Source organism: Sphaeramia orbicularis, chromosome 7 (assembly GCF_902148855.1).
Source record: "Sphaeramia orbicularis chromosome 7, fSphaOr1.1, whole genome shotgun sequence".
Classification (NCBI taxonomy): Eukaryota; Metazoa; Chordata; class Actinopteri; order Kurtiformes; family Apogonidae; genus Sphaeramia; species Sphaeramia orbicularis.
The window spans coordinates 975947-993462 of NC_043963.1; the positions used below are offsets into that span (position 1 = coordinate 975947).

Sequence of the window (17516 nt, forward strand, 5' to 3'; positions counted from 1 at the left end):
AACGACACAAAAGACACAAGACACAAAATACATAAAAGACACAAAAGACACAAAATACACAAGACACAAAATACACAAAAGACACAAAATACACAAAAGACACAAAATACACACAAAAAAACAAAAGACACAAAACACAAAATACAAAATACACAAAAGACACAAGACACAAAAGACACAAAATACACAAGACACAAAAGACACAAGACACAAAAGACACAAAATACACAACACACAAAATACATAAAAGACACAAAAGACACAAAATACACAAGACACAAAATACATAAAAGACACAAAATACACAAAAGACACAAGACACAAAATACACAAAAGACAAAATACACAAAAGACACAAAAGACACAAGACACAAATACATAAAAGACACAAAATACACAAGACACAAAATACACAAAAGACACAAAATACACAAAAGACAAAATACACAAAAGACACAAAATACACAAAATACACAAGACACAAAAGACACAAGACACAAAATACACAAAAGACACAAAATACACAAAAGACAAAATACACAAAAGACACAAGACACAAAAGACACAAAAGAAACAAAATACACAAAATACACAAGACACAAAATACACAAAAGACGCAAAATACACAAGACACAAAAGACACAAGACACAAAAGACACAAGACAAGACACAAAAGACACAAAAGACACAAAAGAAACAAAATACACAAAAGACACAAGACACAAAATACACAAAAGACACAAAAGAAACAAAATACACAAAAGACACAAGACACAAAATACATAAAAGACACAAAAGACACAAAATACACAAGACACAAAATACACAAAAGACACAAAATACACAAAAGACAAAAGACACAAAAGACACAAAATACACAAAAGACACAAAATACACAAAAGACAAAATACACAAGACACAAAAGACACACAATACACAAGACACAAAAGACACAAGACACAAAATACACAAAAGACACAAAAGAAACAAAATACACAAAAGACACAAGACACAAAATATACAGAAGACACAAAATACACAAGACACAAAATGATTAAAATAAACAAAAGACCCAAAATTCACAAAAGATGAAGAGACACAAAGACAGAGCGATGTGGAGAATGTGGACAGTAAGTGGAGGGTGGAGGGTGTTTGTGCGTACCAGTCAGAGCAGTGTGCAAAATGTGAACTGAGTGTGTGTGTGTGTGTGTGCGTCTGTGTGTGTGTGGGAGGATCCTCTGACTCTTAAAGCTGTTCAGAAACACAGACGTTGTCATAGAGTGAGAGACACCGAGGAGGAAACTCACACTAACACACACTCATAGAAACGACACTCACACACACACACATGCACACACACACACACAGACACACACACACACACACACACACACACATATATATAAGACAAACACAGACAGCCTGTTGTACACTCTCTCTCTGATCAACACAGTGGCTGATTGACACACTCTGGACTTTGGATTGACCTCTTGAGGATACATCCCTCTGGACTTCGTATCCCATCATGCATCAGCGGAGCCTCTCGGAGCTCCAAAGGGTCTCCGGCACCTCGACCCCCCGGGACCGAGCCTCCGGCCGGTCTGCGCAGCAGTGCCACAGCTCCAGGCTGAGCAGGGGGGAGAACCTGCGCCTCTGCCCGCCGACGGGAGCCCTTCTGTGGGCGTGGCTGCTGCTGGGGGCCCTGGTGTTCCCCGGAGCCTGGAGCTTTTTGACGGAGGATCAGGAGGAGCTGCTGGTGGAGCTGCACAACCACTACAGAGGAGTGGTGTCCCCCAGCGCCTCGGCCATGCTGCCTCTGGTAGGACACCTGCAGGGCATGAGCACGCACTCAGCACGGCTGACATTTCACCAGCTGGGGTCTAATTATAGGGACCCATAAGGTCTGGTCATGGGATACAGGTTCAGGAATCTGATAGGTCAAATATGGGCGGTCTGAACGGTGGGTCCTGTCAAATGGTTTTATGTCTGTCATGTGATCAGAAAGGATGTGGTCCTCAGACTTCAGGTGGTTCTCAGAGATCAGGTGGTTCTTAGAGTTCAGGTGGTCCTCAGAGTTCATGTGGTCCTCAGAGTTCAGGTGGTCCTCAGAGTTTAGGTGGTTCTCAGTTCAGGTGGTCCTCAGAGTTCAGGTGGTTCTCAGTTCAGGTGGTCCTCAGAGTTCAGGTGGTTCTCAGTTCAGGTGGTCCTCAGAGTTTACGTGGTTCTCAGTTCAGGTGGTCCTCAGAGTTCATGTGGTCCTCAGTTCAGGTGGTCCTCAGAGTTCAGGTGGTCCTCAGAGTTTAGGTGGTTCTCAGTTCAGGTGGTCCTCAGAGTTCAGGTGGTTCTCAGTTTAGGTGGTCCTCAGAGTTTAGGTGGTTCTCAGTTCAGGTGGTCCTCAGAGTTCAGGTGGTCCTCAGTTCAGATGGTCCTCAGAGTTCAGGTGGTCCTCAGAGTTCAGGTGATCCTCAGAGTTTAGGTGGTTCTCAGTTCAGGTGGTCCTAAGAGTTCAGGCGGTCCTCAAAATTCAGGCGGTCCTCAGAGTTCAGGTGGTCCTCAGTTCAGGTGGTCCTCAGAGTTCAGGTGGTCCTCAGTTTGGTCTGTAGGGTTAGGGTTCAGACAGTCTTTAAGTGTTTGGTTGAATATTTTATTTCAGGTCTTTGTTTTTTTCACTTGGACTCATTTTCCCATCAGGCTTTAGTTTTAACACTCTGCACCTGAATTATCCTTTAGTAGAGTTAAAGCCTTTAACCCAAACCGTTAGGGTTACTGTCCTCTACTGTCCTCCACTGTCCTGTCCTCTGCTGTCCTCCACTTCCCTCCGCTGTCCTCTACTGTCCTGTCCTCTACTGTCCTCTGCTGTCCTCTACTGTCTTCCGCTGTCCTCCACTGTCCTCCACCGTCCTGTCCTCCACTGTCCTGTCCTCTACTGTCCTCCACTGTCCTGTCCTCTACTGTCCTCCACTGTCCTGTCCTCTACTGTCCTCCACTGTCTTCCGCCGTCCTCCACTGTCCTCTACTGTCCTCCACTGTCCTCTACTGTCCTCCGCTGTCCTCCACTGTTCTCTACTGTCCTCTACTGTCCTCCACTGTCCTCTACTGTTCTCTACTGTCCTCCATTGTCCTCTCCTCTACTGTCCTCCGCTGTCCTCTACTGTCCTCCACTGTCCTCTGCTGTCCTCCACTTTCCTCCGCTGTCCTCTACTGTCCTCCACTGTCTTCCGCTGTCCTCTGCTGTTCTCTACTGTCCTCCACTGTCCTGTCCTCTACTGTCCTCTACTGTCCTCCGCTGTCCTCTACTGTTCTCTACTGTCCTCCACTGTCCTGTCCTCTACTGTCCTCCGCTGTCCTCCACTGTCCTCCACTTTCCTCCGCTGTCCTCTACTGTCCTGTCCTCTACTGTCCTCTGCTGTCCTGTCCTCTACTGTCCTCCGCTGTTCTCTACTGTCCTCCACTGTCCTCTATGGTCCTCTACTGTTCTCTACTGTCCTCCACTGTCCTGTCCTCTGCTGTCCTCCACTTTCCTCCGCTGTCCTCTACTGTCCTCCACTGTCTTCCGCTGTCCTCTGCTGTTCTCTACTGTCCTCCACTGTCCTGTCCTCTACTGTCCTCCACTGTCCTCTACTGTCCTCCACTGTCCTCTACGGTCCTCCGCTGTCCTCTACTGTCCTCCGCTGTCCTCTACGGTCCTCCGCTGTCCTCTACTAATCAATCAAATTTTATTTATATCGCACCAAATCAGAACAAAAGTTATCTGATGACACTTTACAAATAGACCTGGAATAAACCAGACTGTAAAGCCAATTTATAGAACCAACAGAACCAGCAGAACCACCAGCAGTTCACACTTTTGAGTGCAGACAGATGAAGGAAAAACTACCTTTAACAAGTTTAAACCTGGAGCAGAACCAGACTGAGGAGAGAGAGAGAGACAGAGACTGGGGGAGAGGGGGAAGTAGGTGGAGACACAGATGGAACTGATGCACAGAAAACTATGGAACTATAGAATAAACACTATCAACTGTATGAACAAATGAGAGAAGAAGGAGCACAGCAGTAATTAGCTGTAGTTTAATTAAGTGTAGTTCAGTGTAGCTCTGTTGAACTCCACTGTCCTTTACTGTCTTCTGTTGTGTTCAGTCCAAATAACCGTCCGTCCTCTGTCAAACCTTCAGTATTGTTCTTGTTTTTATCAGCTCTTCTGGAGGTCCTTCAGCTAACCTTTACTAAACATGAGTCCAGTGTTAGAATGTGATGACGGGTCCACTTGGTTCTGGACGGTCCAACAGACTCTCACTGATGCTGGAGTTTGAGGAGGATCCTGAAGAGTCCTCAGGCCACAGGATGACACAGTCCAGTCCTTGTCCTCAGACAAACACTGCTGTGGACTTTTCTAATCCAATTGATTTGTCATGAGTCTCCACAAATGTCAACTGAGTGTCTTTGTTCTGGCTGAACTCATGTGACACTGACCAGGATGTTGAACTGGTTTAAGGGTACAGATGGAGAAATGGAGTCAAACCTAGACAGAGATCAGAATATCTCCAGCCCTGGTCCTGGACCGGCCTCAAGTACTACTACACCAGAACCACAAACTAGAACAACCAGTGTCCCCGTCCAGCCCTGGTCCTGGACCGGCCCCGGGTACTACTACACCAGAACCATAACTTTGATGACATGGGCTGAGACCGACACAGGAGTGCCCATGATGAGATGAGATGACTGGACGTCATTTCAATGTTTTTGTTTCCATTTCTGTAAAACCTTGAACCCTGTAGACCACAGGTGTCAAACTCCGGTCCTCGAGGGCCGGTGTCCTGCATGTTTTAGATATTTCCCTCGTCCTTCCACACCTGGTTCAATTAATGATCAGCTCATCATCATGCTCTGCGGAAGCCTGATAACAATGTAATGGCTTCCAGGTGTGATGGAGGAGGGAAACATCTAAAACATGCAGGATACCGGCCCTCGAGGATCTGAGTTTGACACCCCTGCTGTAGACCTACAATCCCAGAATGCACCTGGACCAACACAGCCCAGTGGCTCAGGTTGACCCACCCATGGCTCTGGTCCAGTGGCTCAGGTTGACCCACCCATGGCTCTGGTCCAGTGGTTCAGGTTGACCCACCCATGGCTCTGGTCCGCACAGGTGACCTTTATGATCATCTAATATCAGAAGTGCTGGAGTGGAGGTGGATGTGTATTCCTACTGTTGTCATGGTAACCCTTGGTGTTATTTCTCCTCCTCCCCTTCTTCCTCCTCCCCCTCCTCCTCCTCAAATATGAACCAACTCCCCACAGTCGGATCAACAGGAAATGACTGAATGTTTCTTCTTTTATTTCATACTTTGGGGATTTTCTGGGCTTTGTTCTAATGCGTTCCAGCTGCCGTTCGCTGCAGTTCGAACCCATCTGAACCAGAACATGTCCACTTTCTGAACTGACTCATGTGTCTAAATGATGTCCTGTTGAATAACTGGACCCGAATCAAAGTGATAAATAAATGGATGAGCCAATCAGGACGCGGGGGAGGAGCTTCAGACCAATAGGAAACAAGAGGAGGAGACTAAATACATTCTGATTTAACCAGCCAGGTCCAGGTCTGTCTGAGTCCAGGTGGAGTAATGATGACAGGAGGCGGAGTAACGATGACAGAAGGCGGAGTAATGATGACAGGAGGCGGAGTAACGATGACAGAAGGCGGAGTAACGATGACAGGAGGCGGAGTAACGATGACAGGAGGCGGAGTAATGATGACAGGAGGCGGAGTAACGATGACAGGAGGTGGGGTAATGATGACAGGAGGCGGGATAATGATGACAGGAGGTGGAGTAATGATGAAGGACTGATGTTCATCAGAACGACCTCAAAGTAAACAGACAATCCCAGATACAGTCCAGTTTGAGTTCCAGTCTGTTTATAAAACTAGACTAGACTAGATCAGACTAGATAAAACTACATTAGACTGGACTAGATAAAACTAGATTAGACTGGACTAGATTAGACAACATTAAAGTAGACTAGATCAAACTAGATTAGACTAGACTAGATATGACTAGATAAATCTAGATCAGACTACAATAGACTGGATATGACTAGATAAATCCAGATTAGACTAGAACAGACTAGATAAGTCTACATCAGACTAGAATGGATTAGATATGACCAGATAAATCTAGATTAGACTAGAACAGACTAGATAAGTCTACATCAGACTAGAATGGATTAGATATGACCAGATAAATCTAGATTAGACTAGTTCATGCAGGTTGAGTTCTCCAGTCTCCTTTAACTCAACCTGTGTAGGATAAAGTGGATTTATTTGACTTCCTTCAGTTAATAACAAGAGGAATGCAGCAGAGAAGGGGGGGGGGGTAGTATTTATGAGTTGACCAACAGAGGACGATGAGTGTTGTGAAAGAGCTGAGATGAGGCTCAGTGTTTATGCACTGAAATCAACTCTCTGTTCAACAGGTCCATGAATCAACTCTCTGGTTAGTTTAACTGACTGTTACCATGGAAACACAGGCCTTACCTGTCATGCTAACCAATGTGTTCAGCTGAGTCTAAATGAATCCAGATCATCTACAGTTGATACAAACTACAGAACATTATTTCTGTGATTCAGAGATTCTAACTAACCCTGAAAAAACAAAAACATTTAAAGAGTATTTTAATATTTCAACACAAAATGGCTCCATTAATCTGAAAGGGCTGTAAAATGAGCTCTAGTCCAACATGGGACAGTGACCATCAGGGTACTTTTCTGGTCCTTCAGATGGTCAGGGTCCTTCACTGGTCCTTTAGATGGTCAGGGTACTTCATTGTCCTTCAGATGGTCAGGGTCCTTCAGATGGTCAGGGTCCTTCAGATGGTCAGGGTACTTCACTGGTCCTTCAGATGTTCTGTCAACAGCTGTTTTTGTTGTTCATCTAATCTGAAACTGATCTATCGTCCTTCTCCACCATCCATGTCCAACTGACCCTGCCCACAGTGAAACCTGACCCCAGTCTCCACCCCTTTGGTTTCCAGGTGGAAGGAGGTCCTGGTCTATGTCCTCATCACATGACCTCTGCAGTGACCACCCACTGCAACTTAAAGGAGACCAGGTCAGGCAGGACTGAGTACCAGGTAGACCCCATCCACCCAGTTCAGATAAGACCACCTGGTCCAGTGTGACCAGTTCAAACTCAGACCACTAAGACCAGCCCAGTCCCTGGGCCCTAACCCTAAAGGCGGAGTCAGACTCTGGACACCACTGTGTTGAACATGGGCTTTATGTGTGTAATTGGACATGTGAGTCCCTTCATAACAAGGACCAGATGTTCCAGAACCAGGAGACCAACAGGAATGTGGACCAGACCCCAGAGCACACACACAAACACACACACAAACACACTGACACACAGTCCACACACTGACACACACCGCCTGTTACTTAGCAACAACAACAATAACAACAACTGGACAAAAACAATGGATCCGCACAGAACGTGTCTGTGCACACATGATCTACTGACACATGGGTAACTGGGTTTAACAGGGTTTACCTGGGTTTAACCTGGTTTTAACCTGATTTAACTGGATTTAACCTGGTTTAACTGGATTTAACCTGGTTTAACTGGGTTTAACTGGATTTAACCTGGTTTAACTGGGTTTAACTGGATTTAACCTGGTTTAACTGGATTTAACCTGGTTTAACTGGATTTAACCTGGTTTAGCTGGGTTAACTGGGTCTAACTGGCCCCAAGGCCCAGCAACCACACCCCCTCCAAGGACCAGGGACCAACAGTAAGGGCCCTAAGGCCTGGCCAACCAGCAGACATTAACACCCCCCCGAGAGGTGACAATGCACCCGCCCCAAAGATGGTCAACGGTGGCCCCACAGCGCCCGAGCACAGGCCCCAGGGAGCCAGGGACACCAGCTGCCAAACCCCTGCCAGAGGCCAGCCACCCAGGGGCAAGCAAGGCACCAGGAGCCACCCTGGGAAACCAGACCCCCGAGACAACCACCCACTGTGGGCCAGTACACACCACAATGCCCCAGCCAAGTGCCCCAGGGACCCAAAGGCCCCCCAGCACCACCACCATCCCTGCCCCCAGTCCCTACCAACTCAAATCCTACACCCCCTCCACCTCCAACCCCCCCCCCCACACACACACACACACACACACACACATAGACACATCCATAAGCACATGTACACACACTGACACCCACACATGTACACTTATACACACACACACACACACACACACACCTACACGCATAAACACATCATATCTTATGTCATATCTTATTTCATGTCCTATCCTGTGTTGTATGGTGCTCTGGGATGTTTCAGACATCTGCAGACACAACACACGGTCCATGCTGGAAAGGTTGTGAACTCTGTGGACCTGTAGATCTGACATCCCCCCTTCAGCTCAAACCAAACACTGGCCCACCCTCATGGACTGGAGTTGGTTTCAGTGTGTAGTGTCTCCCCCTGCAGGACACAGCCGGTCATTACACCACAGCAGTGACTTGTCTGATTAGGGTTAGGGTGTTAGGGTCCTTGGGTTAGGATTAGGGGTTAATTTATCATATATATATATAGGTTGTTTTTAGTCGGTGTTTTCAGGAATTTTCTTCTGTGTTTTTATTTCGTGCTGTGCATTTTGCTATTTTATGTTTATGTTTATGCATTTGGCAGACGCTTTTTTCCAAATCGACTTACAGGGGAAAACCAATTAAATCACTCAATCAATCAAATTTTATTTATATAGCGCCAGATCACAAAAAAGTTATCTCTTGACATTTTATATATAGAGTTGGTCAAAACCAGACTCTAAGTCAATTCTACAGAAACCCAACAGAATCCTTCAGGAGCAAACACTTGTGACTGGTGACAGTGGCGAGGAAAAACTTCCCTTTAACAGTAGAAACCTGGAGCAGACCCAGACTCCTGGAGGATGGCCGTCTGCCTTGACCAGTTGGGGTTAAAGAGAGAGAGTAGAGAAGGGGAAAAAGAGAGAGCGATAGAGACTGGGGGAGAGGGGGAGAAGGGGGGAGTAGGGGGAGACACATGGAGACGGTTGAGGATAAGTGAGTGGTGATGATGAGGGCAGGGAAGAGGCCGGACCATCGCAGCAGGTCCAGAGATAATCGTGAAAGAATCTGTGGTTGTCCTGGGAAAAACCTTATTAGAATATTTAAAATGGAATGTTTGAAAGTGCTAGGATAGGAGGTGCTCTCGGAAGAGCTGGGTCTTCAGGAGCTTCTTGAAGATAGGCAGGGATGACTCTGTTCTCGTAGCACTTGGTAGAGCGTTCCACCAACGTGGAACGACCCATGAAAAGAGCCTGGATTGTCTTGTACAAGGTCTGGGGACCACCAGACTACGTTCCCCAGACGAGCGGAGTGGTCGTGGGGCGACATAAGCTTTTATTAGTGCACCTAAGTAGACAGGAGCAGACCCACGGAGAATTTTGTAGGCTAGGATTAAAGATTTGAATTTGATGCGGGCAGCTATGGGTAGACCAGTGGAACTCAATGAGTAAGGGGGTGACATGTGCCCTTTTAGGCTGATTGAAGACCAGACGTGCTGCTGCATTCTGGACCATCTGTAGTGGTTTGACAACACAAGCTGGGAGGCCCGTTAGAAGAGCATTGCTGTAGTCAAGACGGGAGATAACCATAGTCTGCACCAGGAGCTGGGTGGCCTGTTCGGTTAGGTATGGCCTGATCTTTCTTAGGTCGAACAGAGTGAAACGGCATGATCGGGTGACAGAGGCAACGTGATCCGTGAAGGTCAACTGATTATCAATCATGACTCCCAAGTTACGTACTACACTGGTAGGAGCCAGAGGTATGGAGTCAATAGTGATGGAGATGTCCTGCTGTATGGTTGGCTTAGCTGGGAAGACCAGCAGTTCAGTTTTGGACAGGTTCAGCTGAAGGTGATGGGCTTTCATCCATGCAGATATGTCAGAGAGACAATCTGAGATCCGCACTGAGACTGTGGAGTCATCAGGTGGGAATGACAGATAGAGCTGGGTATCATCAGCATAGCAATGATATGAGAAGCCGTGTGAGTGGATGATCTGACTGAGTGAGGTGGTGTATATGGCAAAAAGGAGGGGGCCCAACACAGAGCCTTGGGGGACCCCCGTGGTGAGGCGGTGAACTGCTGATGTGTGCCCTAGCCAGGACACACTGAAGGACCGACCAGTAAGGTAAGATTGAAACCAGGAGTGGGCGTGGCCTGTGATGCCCATGTTCCAGAGTATGGATAACAGGATATCATGATTGACAGTGTCAAATGCTGCTGATAAGTCCAGTAGAATGAGTACTGAAGACTTGGCTGCTGCTCTTAGCCTCTTTCAAGGCTTCTGTCACAAACAACAGAGCCGTTTCAGTGGAGTGGCCGATTTTGAAGCCAGATTGGTTGATGTCAAGGAGGTTATTTTGGGAGAGGAATTCTGTGACCTGTTTGAAAACAGCCCTTTCGATGATCTTAGAAAGGTATGGGAGGAGTGAGACTGGTCGATAATTCTCCACTTGAGTGGGGGTGAGGGAAGGTTTTTTGAGTAGTGGTGTTACCTGCGCTTGTTTAAATACTGTAGGAAATGTTCCTGAAGTCAGTGAAGCATTAATCACATGTGTGATTGGTGCTGTGATAGTAGGGGCAACAGACTGTAAGAGGTTGGATGGAATAGGGTCCAACAGGCATGTTGTAGGACGGCTAGAGGAAAGGAGTTTAGACACCTCGTTCTCTGTGAGGGGAGTAAATGAGGGGAATGACGCAGTTGGGCTTTTATCAGTTGAGTTAGTAGTAGCCATAGTCAGGGGAGAAGAAGCAGTGTGTGATGATGATGATGTTGAAGAAGGAGGCGTGCAGTCTATGGGTGGAGCAGTGAACTGACTGCTGATAGTAGACACTTTATTTGTGAAAAATGAAGCAAAATTGTCTGCTGTCAGATTAGTAGTGGGCGGTGGAGGTGGAGGGTTGAGTAGTGTTTTAAAGGTTGAGAATAGTTTCTTGGTGTCGGTGGCAGAATGAATTCTGTTATTATAGTAAGCCTTCTTCGCAGCAGTGACACTGGATGAGAAGGATACCAATAGTGACTGGAATGTGATCAGGTCAGAAGAGCTTTTTGTTTTGTGCCATTTTCTCTCTGCGGCTCTGAGGTTGGTACGCAGCGACCGGAGGTTATCATTGAGCCATGGGTGGGACTGGGAGGATGGAGCGGGTCTAGTAGATAGAGGGCACAGATTATCCAGACAGGAGCTAAGTGTAGAGCACACAGACTCAGTGGCATCATTAACCTCTAAGGAGGAAAAAGTGCTGGGGGGAGGGAGAGCGGAGGCTACGACAGTGGAGAAGTGGGTGGGGGACAAATTGCGGAGGCTGCGGCGGAAAGAGACCATGGGGGAGGGAGCAGAGTGTTTTTCAGGGAGAGACACACTGAACTGAATGAAACAGTGGTCAGACAGGTGTAAAGGTGTGACTGTGAGGGCATCTGTGATGCAGTTTCGGGTGAAAATGAGATCGAGCTCTTTACCAGCTTTGTGGGTTGGAGGACTGCAAACCCGCTGTAGCTCAAAAGAGAGTATTAGTGACATGACATTTTGTTCTTTAACAGCATCTGAGATGTTTTTATCAAATGACAATAAATCTGAATCTTACGCTGTTAGGGTCCTTGGGTTAGGGGTTTGACTTTGAAGGCCTTTAGTTCAATAGTTACCTCCGCCAAGGAGGTTATGTTTTTGTCGGTGTTGGTTTGTCTGTGTGCAAGATAACTCAAAAAGTTATGGACAGATTTGGATGAAAATTTCAGGAAATGTTGATACTGGCACAAGGAACAAATGATTCAATTTTGGTGGTGATCAGGGATGGGGGGGGGGGGGGGGGGGGGCACTGATCTGGTTTGGCAGAGGTCTGCGCTTTCTGAGTGCTTCTAGTTTGTCCTGTTTTTTTTTTTTTTTGGGTTCTTCTATCATTTGTGTTTCAGAAACTACTAGAACACTTCAGCAGGTGAACAGACTAAACACACTGGACCTGTTATTAAAGGTCCGATTATTTTACAGTTTGTTTTTGGTCTGAGTTCAACAGTTGTTCATTTGTGTCTGATTGTTTAAATTCTGATCCATCCACTAAATCCATGCCATAATAAACAGTGTTAAATTCCTACACTAACACCCTTCTACCAAGTGAGTAAAAATACACACTGACACATTTAACATTAAACCCAGAACCAAAAGCAATAATAATATGAACCAGTTTTGGAGTTAATCACTGACAGATGACAGAAGGAAAAAATACAAAATAAATAATAGAATTTATATGAAAAATATTGGAAAAAACTTTTTTTTTTGATCAAAAACTGCTTTATTTACAAACATCTTTAAAGGGTGAAATATGAGACAAGTTTGGACGATTCAGGATTTTTGTTTATGGATCAAGTTGATGAAATACAACTTGAGCTGGTCCGGGACCTGACCGCCCCCTGGTCCGGGACCTGACCACCCCCCCGGTCCAGTACCAGACCAGCCCCTGGTGAACATGTGTGTCCTGGTGTGTTTCAGAGGTGGGACCCCAGTCTGAAGCTGATCGCAGAAGGCTATGCTGCCAAATGCATCTGGAACCACAACCCAGAGCTGGAGGACACGGGGGAGAACCTGTTCGTGGGGACCGGGCCTCTGGACCTCCGAGTGGCCCTGGAGAAGTGGTTCCTGGGTGAGTCCAGGGGTTCTGGGTCCAGTGGGTTGTGGGTCCAGTGGTTCTGGGTCCAGTGGGTCAGAACACATAAAGGTGTAAATGAATGTTTTGTTTTGTGGATCCACAGAACATCTGGACTACGAATACAACAACAACAGCTGTGATGAAGACAAGATGTGTGGACACTACACACAGGTACACACACAGACACACACATATACACACACAGGTACACACACACATACACATATACACGTAGGTACACACACACATACACATGTACATGTAGGTACACACACATATACACAAGTACACACACATGTATATATATATATATATACACACACACAGGTACACACACAGCTACACACACACACAATTACACACATATATACACATCAGTGGCAGCTGTTCGTCTTTCAGACAGGGGAAGCTCATTGTTGGCTTACAAAAAGAAAAAAAAAAGGTAAAGTTATTTAAACATAAATTTGTCCTCCGTTCCTTTTTAAGAAAATGCTCAGTGACCTTATCGTACCAACTAAACAAGAAAACGTTGAAATTCTGTTAAATTGAAACAAGGAAGTACAATGAGTGTGTTTTCTTCCAGGTCAGTAAATGAACAGTTCATTTGGTTTCTGTGATTTCACAGCAGAATGTGTGACGGTATTAAACTGAACTGTGTCAGTGAAGGAGCAGATCTGAAAACAGCTGTCAATCAAACTGGATTCAGCCCTCGGACCCATCCTCCAATCAGCATGTGGAAGCTCAGCGTCCGGCCCGGCCGAGCTCCGCCCACAGCGCCATTCACCCCCAGAGACGCCGAGCGTCTGGGGGTGGGACAACATGGTGTCATTTATCCAATGATCGTCCAGTTTAGAGTCAGTTTAAAGCAGTTCCACTCAGTCCCACTGAAGTGCATGGACGCTGAGCGTCTACGGACAAATGCACTGAGCAGAGATGGAGGAGAAAACACAGACATGGGAATGGAGGAGAAGTGAACAACATCCAGTCCACTGATCTGGGATCAAACTGATTCTGAACCAACTGGTCTGTGAGACGAGCTTCCCTTGCAGTCTATGAGAAATTGCCACTGATACACATATACACAGGTACACACAGGTACACACACACACACAATTACACACATATATACACAGGTACACACACACACACTAGAACTGAACCAGAGGTTCTGACCCAGAATCCAACATCATGCATCTGATCTGCACCAACACTAGAACAGACAATCCCATATATGTCCCACATGTCCAGATGTCCACTGTTGTCCATGGTGGCTGACAGTGATGCTAATACACTGTGTTAGTGGGTCTAGTATTTTGGATGAGAACAGTCCACATTTGTGCGACTGATTCCACACACAGGGTTTGTCCACTCAGGGTTTGTCCACTCTAGGGTTTGTCCACTCAGGGTTTGTCCACTCTAGGGTTTGTCCACTCAGGGTTTGTCCACTCTAGGGTTTGTCCACTCAGGGTTTGTCCACTCAAGGTTTGTCCACTTGAGGGTTTGTCCACTCAGGGTTTGTCCACTCAGGGTTTGTCCACTCAAGGTTTGTCCACGCAGGGTTTGTCCACTCTAGAGTTTGTCCACTCTAGGGTTTGTCCACTCAAGGTTTGTCCACTCAGGGTTTGTCCACTCAGGGTTTGTCCACTCAGGGTTTGTGTTGTTTGTTCCAGATGGTGTGGGCAGACACACACAGAGTGGGCTGTGCCTTTCATCTGTGTAACCAAATGGAAGGACTGGACTGGGAAAGAGTGTCCTTCCTGGTCTGTAACTACTACCCAGCGTGAGTACTAATACTACTACTGTAATAGTACTAATACTACTACAGTTATGCCCCAATTCCACTGCGTGGTATCAGCTTGACTCGACTCAGCCTTTTTGCGTTTCCATTACAAAAAAGGACCCTGAGAATCTGGTACCCAGTTCTACTTTTTTGGTACCACCTCCGCCGAGGTTCCAGGACTGGGGACCAGATACTACAACGTGACATATAACACTGCAGACCACTGATTGGTCAGACAGTTTTCTCTGTGACCCGCCGTTTTACAAAAAACAGATGTGGAAGTGGACAGTAAATATAGCGGTAGGTTAATCCACATGATAACAGCCCGAAACTACACCACAGTCGGTCGAGGAGATTCAGTCTTTGGTGGCCGACGTAAAAATTCAGATGAGACAACACGCAACGAGCGTATCAGCAACTCTGAGCAGACGACACGAAAGTAATGCAGCGCATTGCTATGACGACCAGGTACTGTAAAGTCTGTAGTATCTTGTAATGGAAACGGTCTCCAGGAATACCAAGTCGAGCCGAGCCGGCTCCACGTAGTGGAAACGCAGCATTATAGTACAGTTACAGTACTAATACTACTACTGTGACAGTACAGTTACAGTAGTAATACTACTACTGTTATAGTACAGTTACAGTACTAATACTACTACTGTGACAGTACAGTTACAGTAGTAATACTACTACTGTTATAGTACAGTTACAGTACTAATACTACTACTGTGACAGTACAGTTATAGTACTAATACTACAGGTTTTATTGCATTTATTTTCCTGTTATCTGTAATTGTTTTATATAGTGAGGTCAAAGGTCAAAGGTCAGATGTCATGTGTGTTTCAGGGGGAATTATGAAGGGGAGCGTCCATATGTAGAAGGAGACTGGTGTTCCAGATGTCCAGAGAACCTGCAAAGATGTGAGAACAACCTCTGTGGTACGAGCACCAGGACTATGACTATAACCCTAACCCTCCCTAACCCTAACCTTAACCCCTCCCTAACCCTAACCCCACCCTAACCTTAACCCCTCCCTAACCCTAACCCCACCCTAACCTTAACCCCTCCCTAACCCTCTCTCTATAGGATGTAAAACAGTTTCCTTTCGTGTGTTTGCTAGTTGCTGAGGAGGAGGAAGAGGAGGAAACAGTGACTCCTCCCCCTGCGACCCCTGACCCAACAGACAACAACAAAAATGAGGAGCAGAAGGAGGTTCCGCCACCTGTTTCTGACACCACCCCTGCTCCCAGAGCTCCCACTATCACCTCCTCCTCCTCAGGAGACGCAGACGCCTCCACACCTCCAACTCCAGATGCCCCCACCCCAGAGCCATCCTCCACAGGAAAGGGAGAGGAGGTGAAGGAGGTGGAGGAGGAGACGAAGGAGGTGAAGGAGGAGGAGACTAAGGAGGTGAAAGAGGAGACAAAGGAGGTGGAGGAGGACATGGGGAGAAAGATGGACAAAGAGTGGAGCAAAGGACAGAAAAATAAGATGGAGGAAAAAAGTAGAGGTGTGAAGGAGGCGCATGACAGAGGACAGACATCTGCACCTCCTCTGCTGTTAGTGTGTCTGAGTGGACTCCTCACCCTGATGCCATAACGACCAGAAGGAGGAGACCAGGAGAAGGAGACTATACCATGATGACCCGGAGGAGGAGACCAGAAGGAGGAGACCAGGAGAAGGAGACTATACCATGATGACCCGGAGGAGGAGACCAGAAGGAGGAGACCAGGAGGTGGAGACTATACCATGATGACCAGGAGGAGGAGACCAGAAGGAGGAGACCAGAAGGAGGAGACCAGAAGGAGGAGACTATACCATGATGACCAGGAGGAGGAGACCAGAAGGAGGAGACTATACCATGACCTCACTGCTCCACATTGACTCCGCCCACTAACACTGATTTGCCTTCCCCTCATTTACATGGTTCCTTGTTTCTGTTTCCTCATTTCCTTGTTGTCAGACGGTGTTGGGTGGACCATGTTTCCCTGTTTCCTCCTCCATTTCCTACCTGTTTCCTCCTCCTCTTCTTCCCCAGTTTCCTCCTCCGTTTCCTCCCTCGTTTCCTCCTCCTCCGTTTCCTCCTGCGTTTCCTCTCATATTCCTCCTCCGTTTCCTTCTCTGTTTCCTCCTCAGTTTCCTCCTCCGTTTCCTCCATTTCCTCCCTGTTTCCTTCTGTTTCATCCTCCATTTCCTCCCTGTTTCCTCCTCTGTTTCCTCCCTGTTTCCTCCTCTTTCCTCCTCCATTTGCTCTGTTTCCTCCTCCGTTTCTTTCTGTTTCCTTCTGTTTCCTTCTCCATTTCCTCCCTGTTTCCTCCTCCGTTTCCTCCTCCTCTTCTTCCCCGTTTCCTCCTCTGTTTCTTCCCTGTTTCCTCCTCTGTTCACCCCCCGTTTCCTCCTCCAGTTCCTCTGCTGTTGGTCCTGGATGTTCTGGGTTCTCGGGTCCAACAGGTTCTGTTCTGTTTCCTCATTTTTCAGGTTTTGTTCAAAGACAGACTTTGGTTTTAATAAACTGATCAGGATTAATCGCTGAAAAATCCAAGTGTATTTTTGTGGCTGAAGAATTGTCTCCTGTCGAGGACGTTTGTTGGTGTTTGTTTTGGTGACGCAGGAGAACACGGTTTAGTTCAAGGATATGACGACGACCTGCTTAAAAACACAATAACCAACATGTAACAACTGGAGTCCATGAGTTTGTAAAAGTGTGGAAACGAGAAGAAGATTCACCAATAAACTGGATCTGACCATGATTTTGTCTGAGCTTCAGTTTCTATATGTAAATGTCTATATTTGGTCCGTTCGTGTTTCTCTCTGAGCTTCAGCTTCTACATGTAAACATCAACATAATGTCAACAAGATAAGATGAGATAAGATAAGGTAAGTTTGGACAAGGTAAGATAAGACTTTATTCCCACTGTGGGCTTTTTTCACAGTTAACAGCATCAACAATCAAGTGCAGAGAAAAAGACGGAGAAAAACTAAAGTAATGAAAAATGAAACCATCATCTGA

General features: G+C 46.5%; 1 protein-coding gene across 5 annotated transcripts; it reads left to right on the forward strand.

Annotated features, from left to right (window-relative positions):
- The first annotated feature begins 1288 nt into the window (after positions 1–1288).
- Positions 1289–16614, forward strand: LOC115422253 (peptidase inhibitor 16-like). Of its 5 annotated transcripts, none has more exons than XR_003935815.1 (7): positions 1289–1819; positions 12569–12719; positions 12829–12896; positions 14396–14505; positions 15353–15444; positions 15627–16166; positions 16251–16614. XR_003935815.1 is itself a non-coding variant. In XM_030138480.1 (7 exons), exons 1-6 carry the CDS (start codon positions 1526–1528, stop codon positions 16103–16105), a joined length of 1194 nt encoding a protein of 397 aa, XP_029994340.1. In that variant the 5' UTR covers positions 1289–1525; the 3' UTR covers positions 16106–16124; positions 16251–16614. The 5 variants fall into 5 exon arrangements, 4 of the variants coding, with proteins under 4 accessions (XP_029994340.1, XP_029994341.1, XP_029994342.1 ...); XM_030138480.1 differs by having other exon boundaries at positions 15627–16124; XM_030138481.1 differs by having other exon boundaries at positions 15627–16110; positions 16310–16614.
- Positions 16615–17516: the final 902 nt, after the last annotated feature.